General features: G+C 46.9%; 2 protein-coding genes and 1 pseudogene across 2 annotated transcripts; 1 reads left to right on the forward strand and 2 right to left on the reverse strand.

The window, feature by feature from the left end:
- Positions 1 to 201: 201 nt before the first annotated feature.
- LOC123066241 (uncharacterized) lies at positions 202 to 3,316 on the reverse strand. The gene is made up of 5 exons (XM_044489363.1): positions 3,095 to 3,316; positions 1,756 to 1,879; positions 1,603 to 1,675; positions 1,451 to 1,516; positions 202 to 483 (listed from the first exon to the last, which is right to left on the reverse strand). Exons 2-5 carry the CDS (start codon positions 1,785 to 1,787, stop codon positions 415 to 417), a joined length of 240 nt encoding a protein of 79 aa, XP_044345298.1. The 5' UTR covers positions 1,788 to 1,879; positions 3,095 to 3,316; the 3' UTR covers positions 202 to 414.
- Positions 3,317 to 6,767: 3,451 nt separating this feature from the next.
- Positions 6,768 to 7,691, forward strand: LOC123066242 (non-classical arabinogalactan protein 30). The gene is made up of 2 exons (XM_044489364.1): positions 6,768 to 7,102; positions 7,186 to 7,691. The coding sequence occupies exons 1-2, from the start codon at positions 6,820 to 6,822 to the stop codon at positions 7,497 to 7,499; spliced, it is 597 nt and encodes a 198-aa protein (XP_044345299.1). The 5' UTR covers positions 6,768 to 6,819; the 3' UTR covers positions 7,500 to 7,691.
- A 7,877-nt stretch (positions 7,692 to 15,568) lies between these two features.
- LOC123066243 (neuroguidin-A-like) lies at positions 15,569 to 25,602 on the reverse strand (annotated as a pseudogene).
- Positions 25,603 to 25,851: the final 249 nt, after the last annotated feature.

Below are 25,851 nucleotides of genomic sequence, written 5' to 3' on the forward strand. Positions count from 1 at the left end.
GAACAAACAAGTAGCACGACAGGAAACCAATCTCAAAACACAAGATTCTCATACACAACATGTGCGTAAGGTAAAACAGACTAGTCAGCTGCCCATTCCTCACTGACAAGTTTGGACGGTGGTCACTTTCAAGATTCACAAAATTCATGTGCTAGTCATGCTTTCCCCAAGCTTTCCAAAGCGTCTAGGGACAAACAAGGCTTTGAAACCCGTCTCGAAATTCCTCACAGAACAATAGCCAGATTCAAGATCCCATTGTGCAGTTTGGAAAATTACAGGGTAACAAACTGCTGGAACCGAGACAAAATTTTCACTACAGTATATCCATTGGAGTGGATACCTAAGATCGGTTGCTATTCAGCCAAACTTGCATCCCCATGTAACATCATCTATTGCAGATTCGTGGTTGACATTCTATGGTTCCTGTTCTTCGTTTTCCTCGCTTGATTCCCCTGCTCTCTCCGGCTGCCTTTTTTCCTTGTGCTGCATCAATTATTGAGAGATTGATTAAAGGAGGCAGAGCAGCATGAAATGAAGTTGATTGTCTTATGTTTCAAGTGCCTAAGACAGGAAAATGGACTAAATAAGCGCTTCATTTATGGCTTATAGAAAGTAGGCTTCTCTTAGGAATCAATGATTCTCACTTGAAGTGTCAACACACGTATGTGCACATAGGTTTGAGATTAGCTCAACTTTACATTTATAACGGCTTCTAAAAAACGCTACTTTTACTTCAACTCGTAGTACAAAAGCTGCGTGAGAATATGCTAGTTCAGTCAGCATAATTGTTTGAATAATAAAAAATGCAAACCCCAAACAAATGTTTGAATAATAAAAAATGCAAACCCCAAAAAATTACTGCTACCAATTCAAGTTAAGAATTACTGTATCCTCAGTTATATCATTTATTGTTCAGTAACAATTGATTCTACTTTATTAGACAAGCCATATTACCAAAGAATGCTATTCTACTACTCCCTCCGTTCCTAAATATAAGTCTTTGGAGAGATTCTACTATGAACCACATACAGATGTATGTAGATGCATTTTAGAGTGTAGATTCACTCATTTTGCTCCGTATGTAGTCCATAGTGAAATCTCTACAAAGACTTATATTTGGAACGGAGGGAGTAGTTATTTCTCCAACTTTAAAATAAAAGGGCTTAATCAGTATAGAGAAACAAGTAAGGGTTACCATTTAGAAATACCAGGAAAGTCTTGGCAGTATCACAGGTTATTTCCTCCTAAAATCAAATTCCTCACTCTCTTACGAATTTAATTTATCATTTATTTTCTGTACTGTATATTTCAGTTATTAGTAGAACTGTTGGCTGGGCCCTCTATTTTACCGTATAGATATATATAGTTACAGTTGGTTTAATGGTAAATGTGATGCTAAGCTCAACAGCTCCAACGGTCCAAATTCAGAAGAGCAGCACCAACAATGTACCTTTGGGAGAAGCCCTTCTGCAGACATCAGCTCATACAACTTGCGCATGATTGTTTCCTCTTCAACCTATATAAACGACAGCAATTGATTACTGAAGACATGCCCCTGAGATTCCTTCTTAACATAAAAGCTTAGTAGTATCTGAGGCTCACCTGTAGTTTATGCAACTCATGGGACATTGCTCGGTATGTTTCCATTAGGGCATGATTTTGCTTGTCCAAATGCCTGCAAATCATTTCTATGTTATATAATAATTGAAATCTTTAGGGCTCATTTGTTGCTAAGGGTTAGTCAAGATGTTGCACCTGGACATTTCAGCAGAATGCTTTGGTTCCATTATCACCAAACAACTTTATACTGCTTCTTCTCTACTCGAGGAAATGTGCGAACACACACCCCTCTTGACAGAAGAAAAACTTTATACCGTCCCTGCAAATTATTTGGCTGATTAGAATTTCTTACAAATCGAGCTAGAAGCTGTCCTCCACATACTGTAAATTTACCAAAAGGAGAGGGTCCAGAAATAGACAAGAACCAGTACTAAATTTTGAACAGTAAATAGCTAGTATGATACTTGAGTCTCATGCTTATGATACATCAATATACACAAAAACACATGAAAATTATGCATGCTGGTTAGAGATACATATGTCACACCCAATTAATTAGACTAGCCCCATTAGACAGTCACTTACCGATATCCTGAATATTGGTAATACTAATTGCTGTGGAGGTATGCTGTAGTGACTGTCTAATGGGGTTAGTCTAACTAATTGGGTGTGAAATATATACCTCTACCAGCATAGGAGAGAGTTTATGCACCAAGAAAAGAAAAAAAAAAACAGTTCCTGTGCACAGATGGATAAACAAGACAAAGATATATTAGAGTGTCAGAGTTGCACAAAACTGGATGTGGGAATCTTCTGACTCAAAAGATTAGCTAGCTTCATGATGAGTAATCTCAGTGACAAATGGTGACTGATATGCTTAATTACTCTAGAAAAAGCAAATAGATGGATGGATATTTTTGAATACCCCAATGATGTCACTAATAAAGTAATCAAGTTACAAGTGTACAATGAGTTCTCCATCAGTTGCAAATTTATGGATGGGGACCAAAATGGAGCATACTGAAGAAGGAACCAACAATATCAGTATCCATTGAAGCAAAGGGGCAGTGGATCAACCTACTACGCAGGCAGGACAAACCACACTCTAATTATTTAAATCCCTCTAATTATTTATTGTCATCCAGGGACCTTGCTTCTAGTCCAGAACTTTTGGATCTTTCATTTATGCTGACAGATAAAACTGAACATTGTTTATGTGCAAAAGTTCATCCAGGGACCTTGATTTACTGTCAATGTAAAAGCTCATCCAGAAACACCTTAATTTCTGTCAACATGAAAACCCACACTTCTATCAAAATTAAAATCAATGGACTGGTTCTCACGAGAGCCGGGTTTCAATGATTTTCATGAGAGGAGAGGGATGGCCATGGAGGCAGACAGTCTCATCGATGGACGCAGCAAACTGCTGCAGATCGGAGCCATGGCCGCTGGGTGTCCGACGAGGAGCAAGAAGAGCCGCCCCTAGGGTTTGCAGGGGAGGGGATGGAGAAGTGGAGGATAGGGGAGAAATCACCTCGGGAATAACCGGCGGAGGAGGACGTTGACGGTCGGTGGCGGGGCGCCTCCTCTCAGTCGCGGCGAGGGCGTTGCTTTGCCCGTCCCGTTCCGACGACGGCGGCGCGAGGAGGAGGCTGCGGCCGACGGCGGCGCGTCGAGGAGGAGGCTGCTGCCGACGGCGGCGCGAGGGTCGAGGCGAATCCGGGGGGGTCAGTTTTTTTTTTAAGAGAGAGAAAAGGGGGGGATCAGGTGGATTGGGCCAGCGAAACCTCGTCTACCAAATGGGCCAAAGCGGATTGTAGGGTTCTGGGCCACGCGTGGAAAATCGATTAAAAACCCCCAAAAATCTAGAAATCACTAGTTGAGGAGTACTCGTTGCAAAGATCGCTTCAACTCCCCTGTGCGCCACTTGTCGCAATATGAAAGTTTTCCCTTTTTTCATAAATCCGTTTATTTAAAACCTTTTATCTCTCAAACCGTGCGTCCAAATCTCGAACCGCTTTCACCGTTGGATTCCTCGCGTCGAGATCTTTGAAACTAGATCCCATATTCATAGGTTTTGACGAACTTTTTTTCATAAAAAAACCAAACGAAACAAACCGAACGAGAAAACCGAACCGGGAGCACGGATTCTTTCCCTTTCCGAAAGAGGCACGTCCGTGCCTCTCACGAAATCACAACCGTGCCTCTCGCGGAAGCAAAATCGTGACTCTCATGAAAAAAAAAAGAAAAATTTGTTTTTTTCATTTTCGATGAGACACCGCAAACAGCCGTGCCTCTCGGCCAAGCAAAACCGTGACTCTAGCGAAAGGAAAAAACAGAAAACGCATTTTTTCGTTTCTGAGAGGCACGGCCGTGACTCTCACGAAAGCACAACTGTGCCTCTCGTGGAAGCAAAATCGTGACTCTGGCGAAAGAAAAAAACAACAGAAAACACATTTTTTTTCGTTTCCGAGAGGCACGACCGTGACTCTCGCTAAAGCACAATCATGCCTCTCGCGGAAGTAAAATCGTGACTCTCGCGAAAGGAAAAAGAAACAGAAAACGCGTTTTTTTTTTCGTTTCCAAGAGGCACGGCCGTGACTCTCGCGGAAGCAAAACTGTGACTCTCGTGAAAGGAAAAAAAATAGAAAACATGTTTTTTCGCAAGCTAAGAAAGACCGATGGAAAACCAAAACGTCAAAAAAAACAAAAAAACGTTTAAAAAGCCAAAAACACGTGCGGAAAAATAAAAAAAATAAAATTCAGAGGGAGCGTCCAGAGCGCGACACGTGGCGAATGGCTGAGAGCGCGCCAAGTGACGCTGATCATTGCGAGGCTCCCGAAGGAGCGCTCGTTAACTAGTTGCTCTCTTCCCATATCAAACGAAGCCTTAGGCCTCCTTTGCGGATTTCCTATATAGCGCGTACGGCATCGCCGAACTACCAGGCGCGCACCCCTCACGCGCGCTGGGCGCTCGTATGGGCCGGCCCGTATCCCGTTTAATTTTTTGTTTTTTTTTGTTTTCTCTTTACCTTTTTCTTTTTTATTTTTTATAAATTCGCGAACTTTTTTGTATCAAATTCAAAAAATGTTTATCAATGTGTAAAAATGCTCAACGATTAAAAAAATGTTCATAAAATTCTTTTTTTTTGTTCATCGGATTGAAAAGATGTTCATCAATATTCAAATTTTGTTCATCAAATTTAAAAAATGTATGTCAAATTCGATATATGTTCATCAATTTCAAAACTTGTTCACCAATTCAAAATTTGTTCATCGATTTAAAATTTTGTTCATCAATGTGTAAAAATGCTCAACGATTCAAAAAATTGTTCATAAAATCCATTTTCTTATTCGTCGGTTTGAAAAAATGTTCATCAAAATTCAAGATTTGTTCATCAAATTCAAAAAATGTTCGTCATATTTGATATTTGTTCATCATTTTCAAAAATTCAAATTAACATCCACAAGCATCCTACATCTAAACAAAAATCTCCAATATTCATCATATCATAAATGTTTTTAACACAAAAAAATATGAACTAGGTTCATCTTGAGGGTTCAACATTTTTTCACCAATTACATCCACTACTTGCATCATAGCATATCAACATGCATCATCATATCACAACAAATTCCTCCAACATGCATCATATCAAAAAAAAATCCTTAAAAAAATATGAACTAGGGTTCATCTTCACACAACCATACCAACTAGTGACTAGAGTTCATATCTAACACAATATAGCATGTAGAATCAACCTAAATCAATCATAGGGTTCAAAAAGATTAAATCTAGTTCAAAAAGGGAAGTGATTTGAATCAAATAATGTGACGAATCCTAAGGTATTTGACTAAAACTAATTGGAGGGATCCGAGGAGCTTACTTTTCACTTTTCGGGGCCATCTCGATCCGCAAAAACGAAGAAGATCGGAGGGGGAAGTAGAGGAGATGAGAGAGGGGGCGAGAGAGGAACTGCCTCTCTGTTCTTGGGGGTTGGGCGGCTGGGTGTGGGGGAGAAGGGGGTGGGGCGGGCGGCCGCACCCAATAACTGTCGCACCCTAACGTCGGGGTCCCTGGCGGTAGGATCAGACAGCCTACCGCCAGGTCGAGCGACGGTAGGGTGCAACGCAGGGGGGGCAACGGCCGTTTGCACTGCTGACGTGGACTAGTTTCCTACCACCAAGCCCCGTGGCGGTAGGCTGGCTATGTAAGCCTACCGCCGAGCCCCCTAACGATAGGAATAAGTGTCAGATTTCAAAAAAAATCAAACAGGGGTCAAATCCCGAATTTAGACCACAAAAAGGTCAAAACACGAAATTTTGTCAAACCTCGTCTACAAATGGGCCAAAGAGGATTGTAGAGGGTTCTGAGCCACGCGTGAAAAAACTCACTCAAAAACCACCAAAACCTCTCGTGCCAAACAAGAGCCTTAAGCAGTCAACTAACTTTTTCTAAAAAAAACTTTATTTTTTTATTTTTTTATTAAAACATGAATATTATTTTTATTAAATTCTTCAAAATAAAATCTAATTAATAATAGATAGAAGAATTTGTATATATAAAATGAAATTGACAAGCTGCAACATCTGGGATGAGCGGTGGCGAGTTTCGGTCGTCACCACCGGAGCTACAACAGTTGCCGCAGGGGTTGCAACCGCAGGGTGCAGCTGTTGCATGGGGCGAAGCAGGTACTTCCTCCGTAAAGTAATATAAGAGCGTTTAGATTACTACTTTAGTTATCTAAACGCTCTTATATTAGTTTACAGAGGGAGTAACAAGGATGGCCGGTGAGGGCTAGGACCGGCGAGTAGGGGCGACCAGCCAGGAGCGGCGATGGGGAGAACGCGTGCGGTGGCGAGGCGAGGGGGCGGCAAAGGGGGAAACGCGTGTGGCGCCGATGGGATTTTCTTAGTACGCGTGCATTGACGAAGACGACGACGACGCGCATCCGACGGTTCCCATCATCCCCAATCGAACGCCGACGCCTAGCATCGCCATACTGGAGTAAAACACTAATCAGCATTATGCTAATAGCACAAAATTAATCAGAGTAAAAAATACAAAAATAATCAGTATTACCCTCCTCGTTTGATGTCCTAAGAAAAAGAAGCTAACACTCAGCTGAATCAAGCCGGCCTGCATCGATCAACCATCAGGTGAATCATCAACACGTCCCTTCGCGCGCACATCACTTTGCATAAAGCACCGGCGCCACTTTGCTGCTACAAGGAGCCACCTCCGATCGGGCTCCATAAATGGCCCGCGCCCTTCTTGGCTCATCAGTACGCACAGGAATGGCTTGCCTCGCGAGACGCCTTCTGACCTGCATCTCCCTCCTCCTCGGGACCCTCTCCGCGCCCGGGTCCACGGCCGTGGCCGTGGCCGGCATCGGCCAGCTCCGCTCCCGCGGCACGGCGATCGGCGTGTCCCGGCCGCAGCCGGACGTCAACTTCACCATCGGCATCGTCGGCGCCGTCTGGTGCAAGAACTGCCGCTACGCCGGCTACCTCCCGTCCAAGAACGTCGCGCCCCTCCCGAGTGAGTACCACTTCATGGCACGAACTGCACGCACGCGCCGTGACAGGCACTGATCGTTTCCTCTGTTCTCTCTGTGCTCGCAGACGCGGCGGCGCTGCTGCGGTGCCGGCGAGGGAGGCAGGCCATGTCGGCGTGGGGCACGACAGACGCGCGGGGCTACTTCATGATCCAGACGGCGGAGCAGGCGGTGCCGTTCGCGAGCAAGGACTGCGTGGTGTACGTGCCGCGCTCGCCGCGCCGGGGCGCGTGCGGCGTGGCCGTCCTGCCCCGCCGGAACCAGGGCTCGCCGCTCAGGTTCCGGGAGTACGTGACGCGCCCCGACGGCCTGCAGGCGCTCTACACCGCCGGCAACTTCGTGTTCGGCCCGCGAGATCCCGCCAGGTGTGGTCTCCAATAAGGAACCAGCGGTTTGGCCTCTTGAACTGGATGAATATGACCCCGCCAAGTCTCTGTTCATTCGGGTGGTATAGACGAATGCAGATGTAGTATGTACGGTTTCTCGTCCAGTTTCCGGGTAACATTTTGCGGGTTTGCAGTGATGTGTACTACATTTCTGATTTTTTTAATAGAATTTTGGTCATGATCGTTAGAGCATCTCCAACAGCCGCGCTATACTAGCGCCGCGCCGCAAATTAGTCGGTTTTAGCGCGCGCGCAACGCGGCGGGTCGCTCCAGCGGGCGCGCAAAAGCGGCGCGCGCGCTATAACGAGTTGGGCGCGCTGTCGGAAACACTGCCCCGCGCGGTGTATTTCGGGCGCCCGCTGCAGCGCGCGGCACACTCGAGCGCTCGCTCTCGCACTTCCTCTCCCACTTCCACACCCATCCGGCCGCGCCGCCGCTGCCGCCCGCGTCCCCCGGCGACCGTTCAGGCGCTTCCCCGGCCTATCCCCGCGCCGCCGCGCTTCCGCCCCATCCCCTCTTAGTCCCGCCGGCACTCGCGCGCCTCCGTCGTCCGAGGAACAGCGCCCGAGTGCTCGCTGCCGCGCCGCGCCCGCAAGGTGTTCGACAAAACGCCTACAAGGTATGTATTGCTCAAACTTCATGAATTTGGTGCATGTTTTGAATTGTAGTTTTTATAGTATAGTATTGAACATTGTAGATGAGTTCATCGTTTGATTCTTCCGAAGAAGAATTTGATATGGAAGAGGAGAATGATCTTGCAATGATCCTAGCTATGCATATCAATAAAAAACCGAAGCACGGTGGTTCGGTTATGGGTCGGGAGAAAATTTGGAGAGATAGGATTGATGCCCATAACAGATTGATGAAGAACTATTTCGTGAAGAATCCCACATACCCGGAGTCGTATTTTCGTCGCCGGTTTAGGATGAGCACCGACTTGTTCAGGCGCATTGCAGAGAAACTAGTGAGCCATGACCGGTTTTTCCAGCAAAGGAGGAATGCCGCCGGAGAGCTCGGGCATAGCACCTTTCTGAAGGTGACAGCCGCTTTGCGTATGTTGGCATACAGTATCCCGGCTGATCTAGTTGATGATCACTTGGCTATGGGTGAGAATCAAGCCATCATGTGTGTCAAGCGCTTTGCAGTGGGAATTGTGCAAGTGTTTGGCAAGGAGTATTTGAAATCTCCCACTGAAGACGCCGCAAGGCTATTGGCGATGAACAAAGCGCGCGGCTTTCCCGGCATGCTTGGCTCAATAGATTGCATGCATTGGAGTTGGAAGAATTGTCCAAAGGCATGGCATGGGCAATTTCATGGCCAAAAAAAGGGTTCCACTATAATCCTTGAAGCGGTGGCCGATCAGGAGACTTGGATTTGGCATGCATTCTTTGGAATGCCTGGATCTTTGAATGACATCAATGTGGTCAACCGGTCACCATTGATGAATAAGATTGCAAACGGTGAGTTGCCACCTGTGCGGTTTGTAGCAAATGGCCGTACGTACAACTATGGCTATTATCTAGCGGATGGCATCTATCCAAAGTGGCAAATCTTCGTGAAGCCGTTGAAAAAGCCGGAAGGTAAGAAAAATCTTGATTTCCACAATGCTCAGGCGGCGGCTAGAAAAGATGTGGAGAGAGTATTTGGGATTTTGCAAGCTCAATTTGCTATTGTGAGAGGACCGGCTAGATTTTGGGATCAAAAAAATGCTTTGATACATCATGCACGCTTGTGTGATCATGCACAACATGATCATCGAGAATGAGCGTGGCCAAGATTTAGACTACTCACAGTATGAACTCTTGGGACATCCCGTGCGAGTGCGACGGAGGGCTGAAAGGATAGCCCGTTTTATTGCCTCCTATCATTGCCATTCGGCGTCCCGCAACGCACAATGAACTTCAGAATGATCTGATTGAAGAGTGGTGGGCATGGTATGGACGACAAAGAGCATCGTGATTTCTGCATTCAACATTGTATTGTTCATGAACTATTTGTTGTGTTTATTGCATTATTTGTTGTACTGAACGATAAACTATTTGTTTGAGTTGTAATGCTAACGAAATTGAACTATTTTTATTGTTGATTTATTTTGTTTGTTTGATCATTTTTGCTCTTCTTCTTTGAAATGTATATGTGGTTTTTGCGGCGCGCGCGCTGTATTTTTGCGCTCTGCTAGAGCGGCGCGCGCATGCTGCATTATAGCGCGGTTGATGGAGCCAGCGTTGGCGGCCGCGCTAAACCAGCCAAAGCGCGCGCGGCAAACATGATTTTTGCGCGCGGCGCTTAGCGCGGCTGTTGGAGATGCTCTTAGAGCATCTACAGCCGCCCACCTCAAACCCCGTCTGAAACGCCTGGACCGACGGCTTTATCAGTGATCGGTCAAAAGAAAACCAGTCGAACACCTTAAACCCCCCTCAAACGGCCAGGCTGACCGACATCCATCGTATCCAACCCAAATATTAGGACGGATATGCGGAGGCCTGGACACGTCTGTCATGTCGGACCAGATCTATACTGGCCACACTACACTTCCCTCCGCCACCAAGCTATTGTCCAGCGATTTCCGACCTTCTCCGGCATGGCGGATGGCGGATCCGAGTCCTACACCTCCAGATCCGTCGATCCCGAGCTCATCTCACGTAGCCCCAAGTAAGAGATGACCGTTCGGCTTGCGCTCCGCCGCTCCCTGGAGGAGGCCGCCCAATGGCAGCACTTGGACTCCTTGCGTCGGGAAACCATCGTGCCCGCCCAAACGGATGGCCTGCAACCCCGGGCGCCGCAACCGTGACGTGGTGGATGTCACCGGCTCCTTCCAGGACGGATCCATCATCAATCTCACGTCCACCGGCATTGTTAGGTTTCCGGGCTCCGATGAGGAAGAGTAGGGCGTGGGAGACGACGACGCCTTGAGTCCCGAGAGTCGGGTCATGTCCCATGTCCTACTCTACCTCGCCGGCGACGGAACCAACACTGTGTGGAGCGCGGCCTGCCACCAAACATGGGCACAGCGGAGCCGGACGAGTTCCAATTAAATTAGGTTTACGTTGCATGTAATAGTATGGATTTAAGGTTTTTAATTTGAGGTATCCGGTTTTGAAATCAATTATTTGCGGGTGTCGGATTTGCATGTCCTGTTGTAGATGCTCTTGTGTCACAAAGTTGATCAACGTGTTCGTACAATTTCAACCTGAATTGAAATCCCTCTATAATATCTTGAATTTGATATATGCCTAACTTGGACTGTTCCACAAAACGAAGCCGGACAACTGTAAAACCTCCGGCCGTCTTCCTCCTCCCTCTCCCAAGCAAGATCAAAGCGGCTTGACGCCGTCGTAGCCGAAGTTATAACGTCTGGACTTGTGCCTGATCATCCGGAGGTTTCTTGCGCCGGCATCGTCGTCCTTGACAAGCTCCACGCCGGCGAGCACCGCAAAGTTCTCTTCGTCCCTCGTCTCGAAGAACCTCGCCACGCACAGCCTGCCGGAGCCCAGCGGCAGGAGCCGGGCCGCGGTCGTCCTCCACGCTTCCGGCGGAGCCGGCGGGTCCTCCCACGCGTGCAGCAGCGCCGGAGGCACCGCCGTGGTCGCGAGGTCGGCGGCGCAGACGCAGAGGCGCCCGTTGCCCTTGTCGGAGAGCCCGAACCAGAGTCCGTGCTCGGCCACGTACTCGGCGCGGCCTTTAAACGGCAGCGCCCACTCACCGGCCTTGCTCCACGCGCCGCTCGCCGTGTCGAACGAGTGCATGCCGTCCCCCGTCGTCGCGGACGCCCAGATCCGCGAGCCGCCGACCACCGTGTAGCCGCCGATCGCCACCTGAGGGCCCGTCGGCGCGTACACGTAGTGGTGCCATTCGTCGTCGTAGTACCCCCGTGATGATGATGGGCGGTCGTCGTGGTCCGCGCAATAATCGAAGGTGGGAGGCTGGAGAGGACGCCAGTGCCAGTCCTCCGCCCGGCGGTGCCCGGGCTGGCGGCCGTAGACGAGGGCCTGGAAGTACGGCGTCTGGTATCCGCCGTCCCCGAGCGACAGCACGTAGAGGCCGTCGCCGACCGTGACAGAGGCGAGGAAGTTGGACCCGGCGGGCGAGTGCAGCGGTGCCGGCTGCATGGTGCGGAGTCCGCCCGACGCGCCGGCGTAGAGGACGGTGCCGCCCCTGCCGTTCACCACGACCACGTCGTTCTTGAGGGACATCATGGCCATCTTCCCGGACTCCCGGGAGTTCTCATGGCAGGGCTCGAAGGACACGGCGGCGCGAGGCAGCCGAGCCGTAGCCGGGGCCGGAGCCGGAGCGTCGACCGCCATTGTCGCTGCCGCTGCTAGCTTCGGTGATCCGGCCGAGTAGAACAAGCCTGCCGGATCGATGCGGTGCAGATGGAACCGGCTGCCGCTGCTGCGCCATTCTTCCACGAGTAGATCCAAGAATCGACGTTTCATGCTTGGTTCCTCCTCACACCAACAGAGTAGATCCAAGAAATCTAGAAAATATCTGGATTATTTCATCAACAATATCCCGATTTTACCAGATTTAAATTGAGCGTTAGCTTAATCTCCAAGAATACATGAACCCGATTTTTTCGCCAAGATTTTCTCTCCATTTTCCAAGAAAATCGCTGTTCTTTCTCCTGATTATCAGGAGTTCTGTTTATCGACACGTAGTACCAAAGAAAATTCAGAATCTTGAAGCAAAGCATGAGCCGCCGCTTCGTCAATCTGCTGGTCAGCAACTTTCGCCGCCGCCGCCACCGCCCCGACTTCTACCTGCACCGCGTCGATCCCGCGAGCTTGTTCCACCCCGTCGGATCACCGCAGCCAGCAGCGGCAGCGACGGCCGGCGCTCCGGCTCCGGCTCGGCTGCCCCGCGCCGCCGTGTCCTTCGACTGGCCCTGCCCGCCGAACCAGACCGGGTGGATGGAGTTCATGGGCTTCGGCGACGACGTCGTCGCCCTCGACCACGACGGCCGCACGCTCCTCTATGACGGCACCTCGGGCGTCGTCTGCATCATGAACGACGCGGACTCGCCCAGGCCCAATCCCATCTCCGTCACCGTCGGCGATGGCCTCTACGTGCTGGCGACCAACCCCGGACGGCCGCCCCACACGTACTGTTTCCAGGCGCTCGTCCACGGCGGCACGTTCGCCGGCTCCCCATGGAAGGAGTGGCACTGGCGCTCGCTCGAGTCGCCGCCATACAGGTTCGAGACCACGGACAAGTACCCCACCAGATTCAAGCATGAGCTGGGGCCGGCAGAGGCGGCGGACCCGCGCGCGATCGACGCGTACACGGTGGTCGGCGACTCGGAGATCTGGGTGTCCACGGCCGGCGCCGGCACGTACTCCTTCGACACGGCGAGCGGTGAGTGGAGCCCGGTCGGCCGCTCTGCGCTGCCGTTCCGAGGCCGCGCCGAGTACGTCCCCGAGCACGGCCTCTGGTTCGGCTTCTCCGACGGCGACGAGCACCTCTGCGCCGCCGACCTCGCGCACGAGCCGCCGGAGACGCACGTCTTTCCTCTTCAGCACGTGTGGGAGGACCCGCCACGGCTGGAGTCGTGGACGCCGACCGTGACGCGCCTCCTGCCGCTGGGCTCCGGCAAACTGTGCGTGGCCAGGTGCTTCCGGAGAACCAAGGAGGGGGAGAAGCTGCTCCCGTCGGAGTACATGCACGAGAATGCCGAGAGCTTCGCGGTGCTCGCCGGCGTGGAGGTTGTCAGGGACGCCGGCACGAGAAGCCTGGAGATGATCCACCACAAGTCTCTGCTTTACAACGTCGGTGAAAATGTCGTCAAACCGCTGTGATTTTTTCAGTGCTGCTATCATGGCAGAGCGAGGATCAAATGTGATCAGGGACCGGTTAAAATCTCAATGCTAACATCAGTGGTTATTAATTGTCTTCATGTCCTATCATGTCCTCTCGCCGGCGCCGGCGGTCCGCCTCATCTTCTATGGTCCTCGGATCATGGAGGCACGGTGGATCACGGCCCTTGCCGACGGGAGGGCTCCGTTTTTAGATGTTTTTCTGAGTTTTGTTAGGGCTTGTGTCATGCTCAAGAAGATGAGGCAGCAGCGGCTTTTTGAAGATGAAATAAGGTCCTCCTCGCCTAGCCCCGTCCCAGTGATGTTTCAAGCATCGTCGAAAGGCGTGTGGAGGTTTGTCTCCGACGGATCTCGTGGGATCCGGTCGGTATTTGTCTTCGGTGGATCCGACTGGATCTGGTCTTCGTTCGTCTACGTCCGTGTGTCTGCAGGTTGGATCCTTTCTGTCTATACTTCTCTTCATCGCCGGCGGTTGCTGTTTCTGGTGCGTTGGTCCAATGGGACCTTAGCACAACGACTTTTCGATTGTCTACTACAACAATGTTTGCCCGGCTCCGACGAGGGAGGGGCGATGACGGCGGCACCTTCGGCTCGCTCCAGTACTTGTAGTCATCGCTAGGTGGTCTACGAAACTGGATGTAAATTTTACTTCTAGTGTTATTTGTACTACCTCCACAGTTGATGAATAGATCGAAAGTTTTCTCGCAAAAAAGAAGTGCTTTGGCCATGAACTCACATTTCAGACCACTGAGCTCGTCGAGTAGTTTCTGGGCAATTGTGTTTTTTTTCTTCCCTTCACTGTTAACATACACATACTGTGAACGATTTTTTTACAGGGGCAACTAGTATAGGGTCTGGTTTTAAATAAGATCAGTTTTAAAAAAAACGAAATGTGTTCAAAAAAATTGAAAATAATTGCAGACACACATCCATGTTTGATGTACAACCTTAAAAAAAATCAGCTCCTAGTTGGACCTACACTTAGTAGAGAAACAAAAAAGGAAAAAATAGATGTGAATACCGAATAGCGTCAAATATTATTCACCCAAAGCTGACACTATTCATAGTCAATTTTTACGTTTTTAATCTCTAATTATAGATCGAGTTTTGAGCTGATTCTTTATTGAGTTGTAAAGTAGATGTTAGATTTAAATCATTAAGATTAACGTGATAGGATCTTTAGGCCTAGGCATTAGAACACCTCGTTTATGTGCAGGATTGATAACTAACCATGATTGTCAGAGACCATCAGGGGCTCCATGCAGCTGCCCATCTGGGCAGAAGATGGACAAGTATTTAATGAACTATGACAAATGATTGTAAAGGATGTTGGTCAAAAATATAAGCACGAGCCACATGATCTTGACAAACTTGTCACTTGGGTGAAGTTTGACATGATTATAAATGGGTGTTGGTCAAATATATAATCAACATGTTACATCATGATGGTTATTAGAATAGCAAGCTTGACACTTTGGCATTCATATGCGCTTCATAATGCTCATAAGGGATTAAATACACATTAACATGATAAAAGGAGTTTTTTTTATTCATTCTTCTCAATAAGACTTGTTGCATCTTAATTAGAGACCAACATTAGTATGTACTTGTCATACATTCTTCAACCAAGAGTTCTCGCTGGTTCCATCTTAATTAGAGAATTAACATACATATTTGGATCTAAGCAGGAGAAGTGAACATGATATATCTCATATTAAACGAAACTTCCATTCTCCCCATCGAAATGTGGTCCTAAACAACAATTTCGACGAGGTCTCATTATTTACACTTCTCTTACATCTTTAATTGCAACAACACATAATCTTTACAAATGGAACATCTAACATATGGTGGATATTGGCAATAATGACTCAGACCGCAGAGGATTAAGGTCATATTAATTTTTACATGGAGATCGATGTTGGAATAAGCAATCACCGTGCACTTTCACAATTCTCTGATCATACTTGCGTACTCAACATAACACATTTTCATACACATCACAGATTCAAAGGCGTCGGAACCGGAAAACATAGGCAAACAGCTGAGGATTAACATATGACAGTCGTATCAAGGACCCAGTTGCTGTCGGTGTACATGGATGCACAAAACTGCTGCTGCCTCTAAGCAAAGTCCATCTCTGCTCCTAGTGATGGTGCACAGCTGGTTCAGTTTCTTGTGGTATCAAAATCCCTGCTTTGGACTGAGAGCAATGGCGAAATTTCAGAGGACTATCATTGTCAGGTCTGAACTAATGTCGCTTCCTCTTGCCGCCTTTCTGGTGTTTCCTCCTCCCTGCGCTCTGTCTACGTGGCTGACTGGAACCACCGTCGTCTTCCTTCTCTCCATCGAGCAGCATGTTCATCCCGAGGTCGAATCCATCAGTTAGGCCTTGTAACCTGTACCCAGAAACATGGCAGTTCATAAGTTGGTTAAGCTAAGCAGAATATCTTCAAGGGCAAGCTCAGCTTAATGTGGCAAAAGCTATCAGGGCTCACCCATGTGGCTGATGGGATCACTTTATAATGGGGACAAGATAAACTCCATAAGCTCTGCAGAACGATCATGGAACATACCGATGAAGCTGCTTCTTCATCTGCTTCTCCATGTACTTTTCACGCTTGGTTACCGGAGCTCGGGCGAACAACTCCTCTTCTGCTTTCTCTTGCTTCTCTCTCTGTCGCATGTAGGTCATGAATTCTTTGCTTTCGTCGCCTGCTGTCTCCTTCCACTGCAAGACTGCTCAGACAGCTTAGTTAGTGTTGACACCAGATTTTAGCACGGTCAATAACTTATTTAAGATGACCTCAAATAGAGAAGGGATCTTCATGAAAGAGTTTCGTATTGTCGATATGAACATTTTTGAAGTTTGGGTCATCGCATTCTGATTTCATCTTGAAGACCGAAACTATGCTCAAAGTACTAAGATCTTATATTCAGAGTACAGTTTGGCTGATTAAACCCCCAAGACAACCTCAAATGGAAAAAATATCTACATGGATTGTCTTCGTCTCGTCGAAACGATCGATTCTGATATAAAAATCGTTACAATCCGAGTTCGTATGCAAAAGTTAGAGCCGTCGGAACACAGCCCTGTCAGGAGGCAAAAACTGGCGCGCCCCACCAGACACCCTGTCTGATGGGTAGCGCGAGGGATAGCCTGTTTCGTGCGACCGATTTGACCCTCAATATGACCTCTGATCAAAAAACGTTCAACATAAAAGTTGTTCGTCTCGTCGAAATGGTCAAGATTACTTTTGGGCTCGTTTCCATCCGAGATCGTTTACCACCACAAAAAAGACCCGCAAGGTGCAGCCAGTTTAAACCGAACAGTTTTGGAAAGTTCGGACAAAACCAATCCGAATTTGACTAGGGTTTTGGACGTGAATCCAAGCTTTTTCCTTGCACGAGAAGTCCAGCCGCCTCTTATATACCTAAGGGGTGACGGTCGATTGAACAACACACAATCGATCAATCAAACTACTATTTTTCCGTGTTCATCTACTTTTATCTCTCCCCTTGTATCTTTCTTCTCGTTCTTCGTCGTTCTTCAATATTGGAGGCTGCGAATCCACGAGGCTCTAGGGGCGGTAAGACCGACCTCGAGCAGCCAATCGTCGCTGCGAGCCCTGACGGGGTCCCTCCCGGGCGAGCGGGGCGTCTGGTCCCAAAAGCGCCGGCTTGCTGTCTTGCGTATCGCGCTGGAAGTCGGCCTCCCGCGGTGTGAGTTGCGGAGCATCTCCCTCGGCGCCGCGGGTACACATCGACGTGTTCGTGTGACGCGTTCCAGCGTCAACACACTTTTTGGCGACTCCGCTGGGGACGAAGCTTTGAACGGTCTCCGGCCCGTTCTTGCTACGAAGAGATCGTCATCTAGGGTTTGCAATCTACAAAGGTAATATGAATACCAAATTCACATATGTAGATGCAAATAATGCATATGTTGTTGCTAGATCATCTAATGAGCATAATGTATCGGCTAGCCCTAGCTTTATCAATCATGCATCTAATTATGCGCAAGGGCCGATGCAACAAAATCTCCATGATTCTACTTCATATAATTTTAGCAACATGCAACATATGTATCCCAACTCCCATGCATCGGCAACCCCACAAATTTATATGCCGATGAATAACATGATGAGTTCGGTTAATTAAGTTGAGACACCCTATGTAGGAACTTCCAATGCTATGCAACAAAGTGTTTCAAGTTTTTATTCATCGGCAAATAACTTGCAGTACGCTAATCCAAACGTGTCGGTGGATAGGGGAATTGGTCATGTTACTACTAGTTATTTGGCCAATTACCCTCAAACATCATATGCTACGCCTAACGCTACTAATATTTTGGCACCATACGCAACTGTTGATGTCCATAATTCGGCTCAGCACCTTCATGGTCATGGCCGAATAAGTGAAACTTCTGCAGGAGCACAAATGCCTTCACCTACTACCGTGGCATATCATGTCCCCCCTACACAATTACAGAATTTCGGCAACATCTCATTGCCGAAAGAGTCTAAATGCATTGGGGGGCAACCATATCCAGACTGGGTAATTGAGAACAAGCTTACATTCTCTTGGGATTTGTGCAACTCTATTCGCCAGGAACTAGTAGAAGGCGGGAAGCCTCATGATTTTGCTGCTGTAAAAGCTAGAATTGTGCAAATGATGCAGTCGCCCAGTGATGTACCATCCAGTGTACCACCTAAAAAAATCGCAAAGTTTCGGCACCTCATTGCCGAAAGAGTCTCAAAGTATTAGGGGGCAATCTCATGACGAGTGGATGGAAATTGAGATGAAAAAGTTTAAAGCTCGCCAAGCTGAGATGCAGGCTAAAATTAGACGAGAGCGAGAAGCCTTGCAAATTCAAAAAAGATAAAGTTGTTGATTCAGGTAACAAAGAAAATTCTGTTATTAGAAAAGCCGAATCAAGTAGTATATATTCTGAGACCATCAAATCCAAAGAGGCAAGCATTATTGAGAAAAGGCATGGAAAGCATAGCAAAACAACCATACTTGATTTTTCTGAAGTCAATGGAACCTACTTCCTGCCCTATGAGTTTCGTGCCATAGAAATTGACAAGCCTCAAGGACAAGAACAAGTAGCCGAACAAAGTTCGGCTGACATGGATCTTCAAAGCAATGATGCACAGAATCAAGAAAAATATGATGACAATGTGTTGGGGAGCCATCCAAAGACGAAGCAAGATGTTCTTCAAGTGGCACCACCATCATGCTCTCCCAACATATTTGAAGAGATATGCATAGCGGGTAATTTACCTATTTTTAGATTTGGTCACAACTTTATTATTGATGCATCTATTAGAAAAATCCTCATAGGTAATTTTGAAAGACCAATGAAGAAGGGTAATTTACTTGTTAGCAATAAAATTGTTTTAGAACATATCGGTCAACCAATTGTGCCATTTATAAAGGCCGATAATGACTTATTATTGCAGCCAAAGCTTTTCCCGTTGCTTTATCTAAAGTTCATATCTAGTTGGGTAGCTTTGCTTATTTCGTACTTGGCTTGCACTTGGTCTCAACTGAGACATGTATATTCTAAATATCTTCATTTCAGAAATTTAAAGTCAAGGTTAAATTCTATTGAGAAAACCGATGCTAATACAATATCTTATCCGAAGACATCGGAGATAGAGTGGAAAACACAATGCATAGCCGAATGGGGAGATTCCAAATCTGAACCATTCGTTTGCTTATTTCCAAAGCCGTTCAAACAGCAAGATCGGCTAGAAAACAAGAAGTATACCTTCAATTCAAGCATGTGTGGTCAAATATTTGATTTATTGCTGAAAAATAATTACATTACAATTCTCGATCACCATGTTAAGCCATCAATCCAAGGACGAATGTATTGTAAGTTGCATGATTCGTCCAAACATAATTTTGAGGATTGCAACATGTTTCGGCAAATAGTTAAATCGGCCATTGAAAAAGGACGATTGAAGTTTGTTGAAACACCAAGAGATGACCAATCTATTCCGATTGGTCCCGATGGCAAAAGGTTTTTGCATCGGCTGCTTCAAGCCGATCCATTTAAAGAGAATGTAAAAACTGCAGGTGATGGGATCAAGGTTTCAAGTAAAGAAGTTGTTGAAGAGAATAATGAACATAATCTTGAGGGCGAGAATTCCATCGAAGCTACAATGGAGACGCCAAGGACTGGGGGGCAGGAAGCAAATCCAATGATCGATGAAAACAAACCAAAAGAAAACAAAGGCAGAAATAAGCGCAAGTGTAAGAGATCAAAAATCACCTTTGCTGAACTATTGGATAAATATCAAAAGATGAGTGAAGAGAAGAATGCTTGTCGGCCAAATCATGCAAAGAAACCAAGATCACCCCCAAAGCGCAAATATGAGGATTGGTATTGGCCAAGTGATAATTTTAATGCAACATATTCATATCCTTATTTTGGGTCGTCAATGCCAATGCCATGGATGCCTCCCTATGCTCATATAGATACATATTCATCATGGGACAGGTATGGTACAAGGGCACATTCTCCATCTTATTCTAAACCATCTCACCAATACTATGCAGCTCCAAGAAGATCAACATTTGAACAATCACGCATCAAAGACCATTTCAATCATAAGGAATCGGTCCAGAGTTCAAGGAAGAAAAAAGAGGTGGTAAAGCAAGTATACCGCATGAAAAGAGATGGTCGTAAGTGTGCTACTTCAGATTTGATCTCAAATAACAAAGAGTCAATTAAAGTGTTGACATCGGCTACAAAAGGCAAAGAAGTCAAACAATCAATTGATAAAAATCAGAGTTCCAAATCTGAGGAAAAGAAGTTGATGGTGCACAAGGCCCAAAAAGAGTTGTCATTGCTTCAAACAAAATCACAGCCGGGGTGCCCACTCGGCTTATCGTATTGGCGAAAAAAGGAATTACAAAAACTTAGTGCACAAGAGCTGAAAAAGAAGAACATGGCATGGGTTCCAAAGAGGAGCAGTCAAAATGAAAGTGATGTGCAACCTTCTATTGCAACAAGTGTTACAAAAGTGAAGAAAGAGAAGGATGGAAGCCAAAAACAGTTAAGCCGAAGGTTTGCATCACCCCATCAAAATCTTCGGTTAGCACATCATCCATATTCTTCAACCATACCATTGATGCCTTTGCCATGGAATTCATCATCAGGTATGATAAATTACCCTCCCTGGATTTATTTTAATCCATGGAAGCGACATAATTTTCTGCATCATGAGAGGGTATTACCAAATCTCTATACATTTTATTAGCTACATTTTTTCTTGCTAATCCAAAGGGCCAAAATATTTGATTGCTATTTTATTTGTTTATTTCGGCTATACATGATTTGGTGAATGAATTCTACATGGGCATTATGTTGATGGCCGGTATTTATCTATCGCCCTAAGAATATGTCAAAGCATGGCTGATGTAGTATCCTAACATCGTCCTTAGTTTAATTAGAGGCCAAAACGAGGTACATGTTCATTGATATTGCCCTTGTCTTTCTAGTACTATGGAGATTATTTTCGACGGTAAATTTGTGGCAATGGCCAAGGTGTTGGTGTTGCTTATTTATCTCCATATGGAGCTATTTTGTGAAGTCTCAGGCCGCTTATAATATTTTTGCACAATCAGCAAAGCCGAATATGCATTGTCATTCGGATTGGAGCTTTGCCTTGATATAGGTGCTATACATATTGAGGCTTCCGGTGATTCGTTATTAGTAGTGCAACAAATATCCAAGGGTTATCAATATTTTGACGGATCACTTATAGTTTATCTTTTGGTATGTCTAGATGCAAGATTTACCTTGGGTTGCTTTGAAATTGTTCATATATCTAGGCATGACAATTCGAAAGAGTTGGCACAGCAAGCGTCCGGCTACTATGTTTACCATGGTGTATTGCATTTCTATCAATAGCCGATGCTAGGTCTTGTCAACATAGGTAAGGCTGAATCGAAGCCCACCGCTTCGACCACTAATGAAACTTTTATGCAGGCAAAGTAAGGATTGGAGGAAGTTCATTTTTGATTATCTGCAAAATCCTAGCGAAAGGGTGAACAATATGGTTCGGAGGATGGTTTTGATCTATGGAACCTTATCACCGGATTATTTTAGAAGCTGAGAAGTTTTCACCCAAGTTTGCATCAAGAGGTTCAAACAAGCAATGGACGATATATACTTGTCGTTCTAAGAACATGCAAAATGGCCGATGGAGTGTTGACATCGTCCTTAGAACAAGCTATGCGGAAGTTATTTTTCGGCACACAAACTTTGCCGAAAAACAGGGGGGCATGTGTGTGACACCAGATTTTGGCACGGTCAATAACTTATTTAAGATGACCTCAAATAGAGAAGGGATCTTCATGAAAGAGTTCCATATTGTCGATATGAACATCTTTGAAGTTTGGGTCATCGCATTCCGATTTCATCTCGAAGACTGAAACTATGCTCAAAGTACTAAGATCTTATATTCAGAGTACAGTTTGGCTGATTAAGCCCCAAGACGACCTCAAATGGAAAATTTATCAACATGGATTGTCTTCGTCTCGTCGAAACGATCGATTTTGATATAAAAATCGTTCCAATTCGAGTTCGTATGCAAAAGTTAGAGCCGTCGGAATACAGCCCTGTCAGGAGGCAAAAACTGGCGCGCCCCACCAGACACCCTGTCTGATGGGTAGCGCGAGGGATAGCCTGTTTCGTGCGACGGACTTGACCCTCAAGATGACCTCTGATCAAAAAACGTTCAACATAAAAGTTGTTCGTCTCGTCGAAACGGTCAAGATTGCTTTTGGGCTCGTTTCCATCCGAGATCGTTTACCACCACAAAAAAGACCCACAAGGTGCAGCCAGTTTAAACCGAACAGTTTTGGAAAGTTTGGACAAAACCAATCCGAATTTGACTAGGATTTTGAACGTGAATCCAAGCTTTTTCCTTGCTCGGGAAGTCCAGCCGCCTCTTATATACCTAAGGGGTGACGGCCGATTGAACAACACACAATCGATCAATCAATCTACTACTTTTCCGTGTTCATCTACTTTTATCTCTTCCATTGTATCTTTCTTCTCGTTCTTCGTCGTTCTTCAAGATTGGAGGCTGCGAATCCACGAGGCTCTAGGGGCGGTAAGACCGACCTCGAGCAGCCAATCGTCGCCGCGAGCCCTGACGGGGTCCCTCCCAGGCGAGCGGGGCGTCTGGTCCCAAAAGCGCCGGCTTGCTATCTTGTGTATCGCGCTGGAAGTCGGCCTCCCGCGGTGTGAGTTGCGGAGCATCTCCCTCGGCGCCGCGGGTACACATCGACGTGTTCGTGTGACGCGTTCCAGCGTCAACAGTTAGCTTGATGTAGCTTAATGTAGCTAACTGTCCAAAAGACACAATATACAAACCTCTTCTGGTCTATCAGCAGCAGCATCAATCATCTCCTTAAATAAGGATTCTCTGTTGCCATGCGTAATAATCTTTCCTCTTTCCTTATAGCGTCTTTACTATGATTATCATCCATGGCAGCTGGCCCAATTCTCGGAGGAACGTAGATACCATCTTTGCCCTGAAGTCAAACAGCCAAACACATCAGACACAACAAATCTGTATAAATTACATGAAAAAAGAAACAAATCTGTATAAATTGAACTCTAGTCACGAAACAATCATAACTGGTATAAAACAGAGTGACCAAGTTACAGAGTAATCTCTAATTCATCAGAAGTTGTTAAGTAGCAACTTAATTTGATTCTACAAGACACGCACTAGAAATATCGATTTCTCATCCAATTGACAACTAAATTCAATGCACAACTTTTGGTGGTAACTGATTGGTGCGCGCGCGCGCGCACGCGTTTGTGTGTGTGTGTGTGTGTGTGTGTGTTAACAGAGAGTGATGAACAGTCAAACATTATCACCTTAACACATATAAGAGAAAACATCAGTTAGTAAGTGAGAATTTCACCTGCCCTTCAGGAGCAATTTTGATATCCATCATATCTGGGTTTGGCCGGTACCCCAACAGGTCGTCGTCGCCTTGTTGCCCGCCCTTCCCATTGACCTCGGCTTCTGGCACCTTATCCTGGGCAGCTGCACCATCTGCAGCATTGGTGAGCTTCTGGATCTGGTACTCCATCTTCTTGTCTATTGGGCGAATCTAGCACACAGAATTCAACATAAAACAATCCACTATTAGACAGCTGCATAAATGGAGACTGGCAGCTTAGCAATCAACAACGCTTAAAGGGCACACGCGCACACCTTCTCAAGAAACAGCCTGATCTCGACAAGGCTGCGCACGACGGGTGGCTGTCGACGGACAGCCCCTTGGCCTTGCGTAGCAGGTAGTAGACAAGACCCTGGCAGTAGCTCAGCAGCAGGTTCTTCCTAAACTACACCACAGAAAATTGAACGGAATTGTCAGTTTTTGCCACCCACCAGAAAGCTAACATTAGCAATGGATGGAATACATTTCTCAGGTGACTTGATTGATTTGCTTGTCAGATAAATAGTACAGAGAACAGATCAGTGCTCCATGTGGCTCTTCCATGTTTGCAGGCTGATGTTTGGAAGCGAGGTTAACGAAATGCCCCCGTTTAGGTTCTTCCTAATCAGCACCGCAGAGAAATTGAACATTATTCTCAGCTTTCGCCACGGCCACCCAAAAGCTTAACCAGAATCACATCCCCTCGTCGTCCATCCCCAGTTCCGGCGGCTAATTTCTGGCGTATAATCATCGCAACCATAGCGCAAGACGGGGCGGCTGCGATTGGGAAGAGCGGGGGTACCTTGCGGGTGAGCAACTCGACCTTGGTCCTGACTAGGTTGAGCCCGTCCTTCATCTCCTTGAAGGTGGCGAGCAGCTTAGGCGCGTCGTCGCTGCGAAAGAACAAAACAAAACCCATGTGAACTCTCCTTTGTTTCCGAGCGAGCGATCGTGTGACTCCCGCCGGAACGACGACGGCGCACGGGAAGTGAAAACCAGGGGGGGAGGGGGGTTACCGCACGAGGGCCTGCGCTTTCCTCTCCTCGTCTGCTTCGGCGACGACGGCCGTCATCGCCGCTCTTTTCCTGCCGAGACGGGGAAGGCCGGGGAGTCGCCGGTCAGGGACAGCCTCACAACAAGCCGTCGGGCACCGGGGTCTGGTTGGAAGAAGCCTAGCTAGCAATAATCACATAAAGAAAAAAATTCAGCAAGTGTTTGGACATTGAGATACTGATTACAGCAAGTATTTTTTTTTTGCGGGAACAGCAAGTATTTGAGCTTAAAGAGAGAAAAATTACAGCAAGCCTTGACATTATGAAGCCCATTACAACAAGTACTTTCACTCACATAAAGAAACAATTCAGCTAGTGCTTGGAAACTGAAATACTAATACCAGCAACTATTTGAACATAAAGAAAGACCCATTACAGCAAGTATCTATGTCCCTCTACAACGCATTACTACAAATGATACTTCAACATGTGAACAGACATAATTCAACTGCACACCCTCAGCCTGTCTACAAAATACTGATATTTGGAACTAAAAGATGTTGAACTATGACATTTTATTTGCCACCCTCAACTATTTTATTTGTAGCAGCAGATTTAGGTTCTAGCACTCACAGTTCAACGTTGCAAATAGTACTTAAAAGTTATGCATCTGTCTGACAAATAATGAAATTTTATTTAAGAAGACAATAGGATTTATGGGCCAAATAACCTCAGATCGAAGGTGCTCTGCTCCAAGCTGTAACTCACGGTACTCTGCCACATGCTGCTTACAAAGAAGAGAAGAGGATTTATGGCTTCAAATCACCTGCACCAGAAGAGAATAATCGCATCCAGCAACCTGCCACAGGCCGAACTCAACACCACACGCAGCCGTGGTCGTGCACGCACCAGCCACACGCATACGGCCACGCGCGCCAGCTCAAGCCCCAGATCCAGCCGCGCCGCCGGCTCGGATCCCAGCCGGCCGGCCGCCGCACGCCATTGCTGGAGAGACGGACGAATGGGAGGAGGGAGGGCACGAGTAGAGAACGAACGAACTGTGTGTAGATGCGCCGCCGCCGCCGCCGCCGGCACGCGAGAGAGACGAGCGATGGGGAAAAAATGAGGATTCCGCCTGTTCGGTGGGGGGGCGAGCGGGAGCAGGGGGCCGAACGAAAAAACGTTTCGCGCGTGATTCCGATCGGATTCAGCGGGAAACTGGGAAAACGCGAAAATTTGGTGGACGAAAATTTGAAGGAAGCCAGGAAGAAGAAGGGCGCGTGTGGCCTGCCACCATTTCCCGCTCGCCGCCAGCCGACGCCGCAACCGATTGTCCGGGGGTCCCGCGTGTGAGCATTTACCCTTCTGCCCCCAGTTTCTTTATGCGAATGCCTCCCCAGCTATTTTACCCGCTCTCACTGTCCGAAGGGGTCTCCTGCATAGCTAGTGCCCCCTCCGATCCTAATTAGCACACCAAAGTAAGTACTCCCTTCAACTCATAAAATAAGAGCGTTTTTTACATTACGTTAGTGTCAAGAGTGTTCTTATATTATGGGACGGAAGGAGT

Source organism: Triticum aestivum, chromosome 3B (genome assembly GCF_018294505.1).
Source record: "Triticum aestivum cultivar Chinese Spring chromosome 3B, IWGSC CS RefSeq v2.1, whole genome shotgun sequence".
Taxonomy (NCBI): domain Eukaryota; kingdom Viridiplantae; phylum Streptophyta; class Magnoliopsida; order Poales; family Poaceae; genus Triticum; species Triticum aestivum.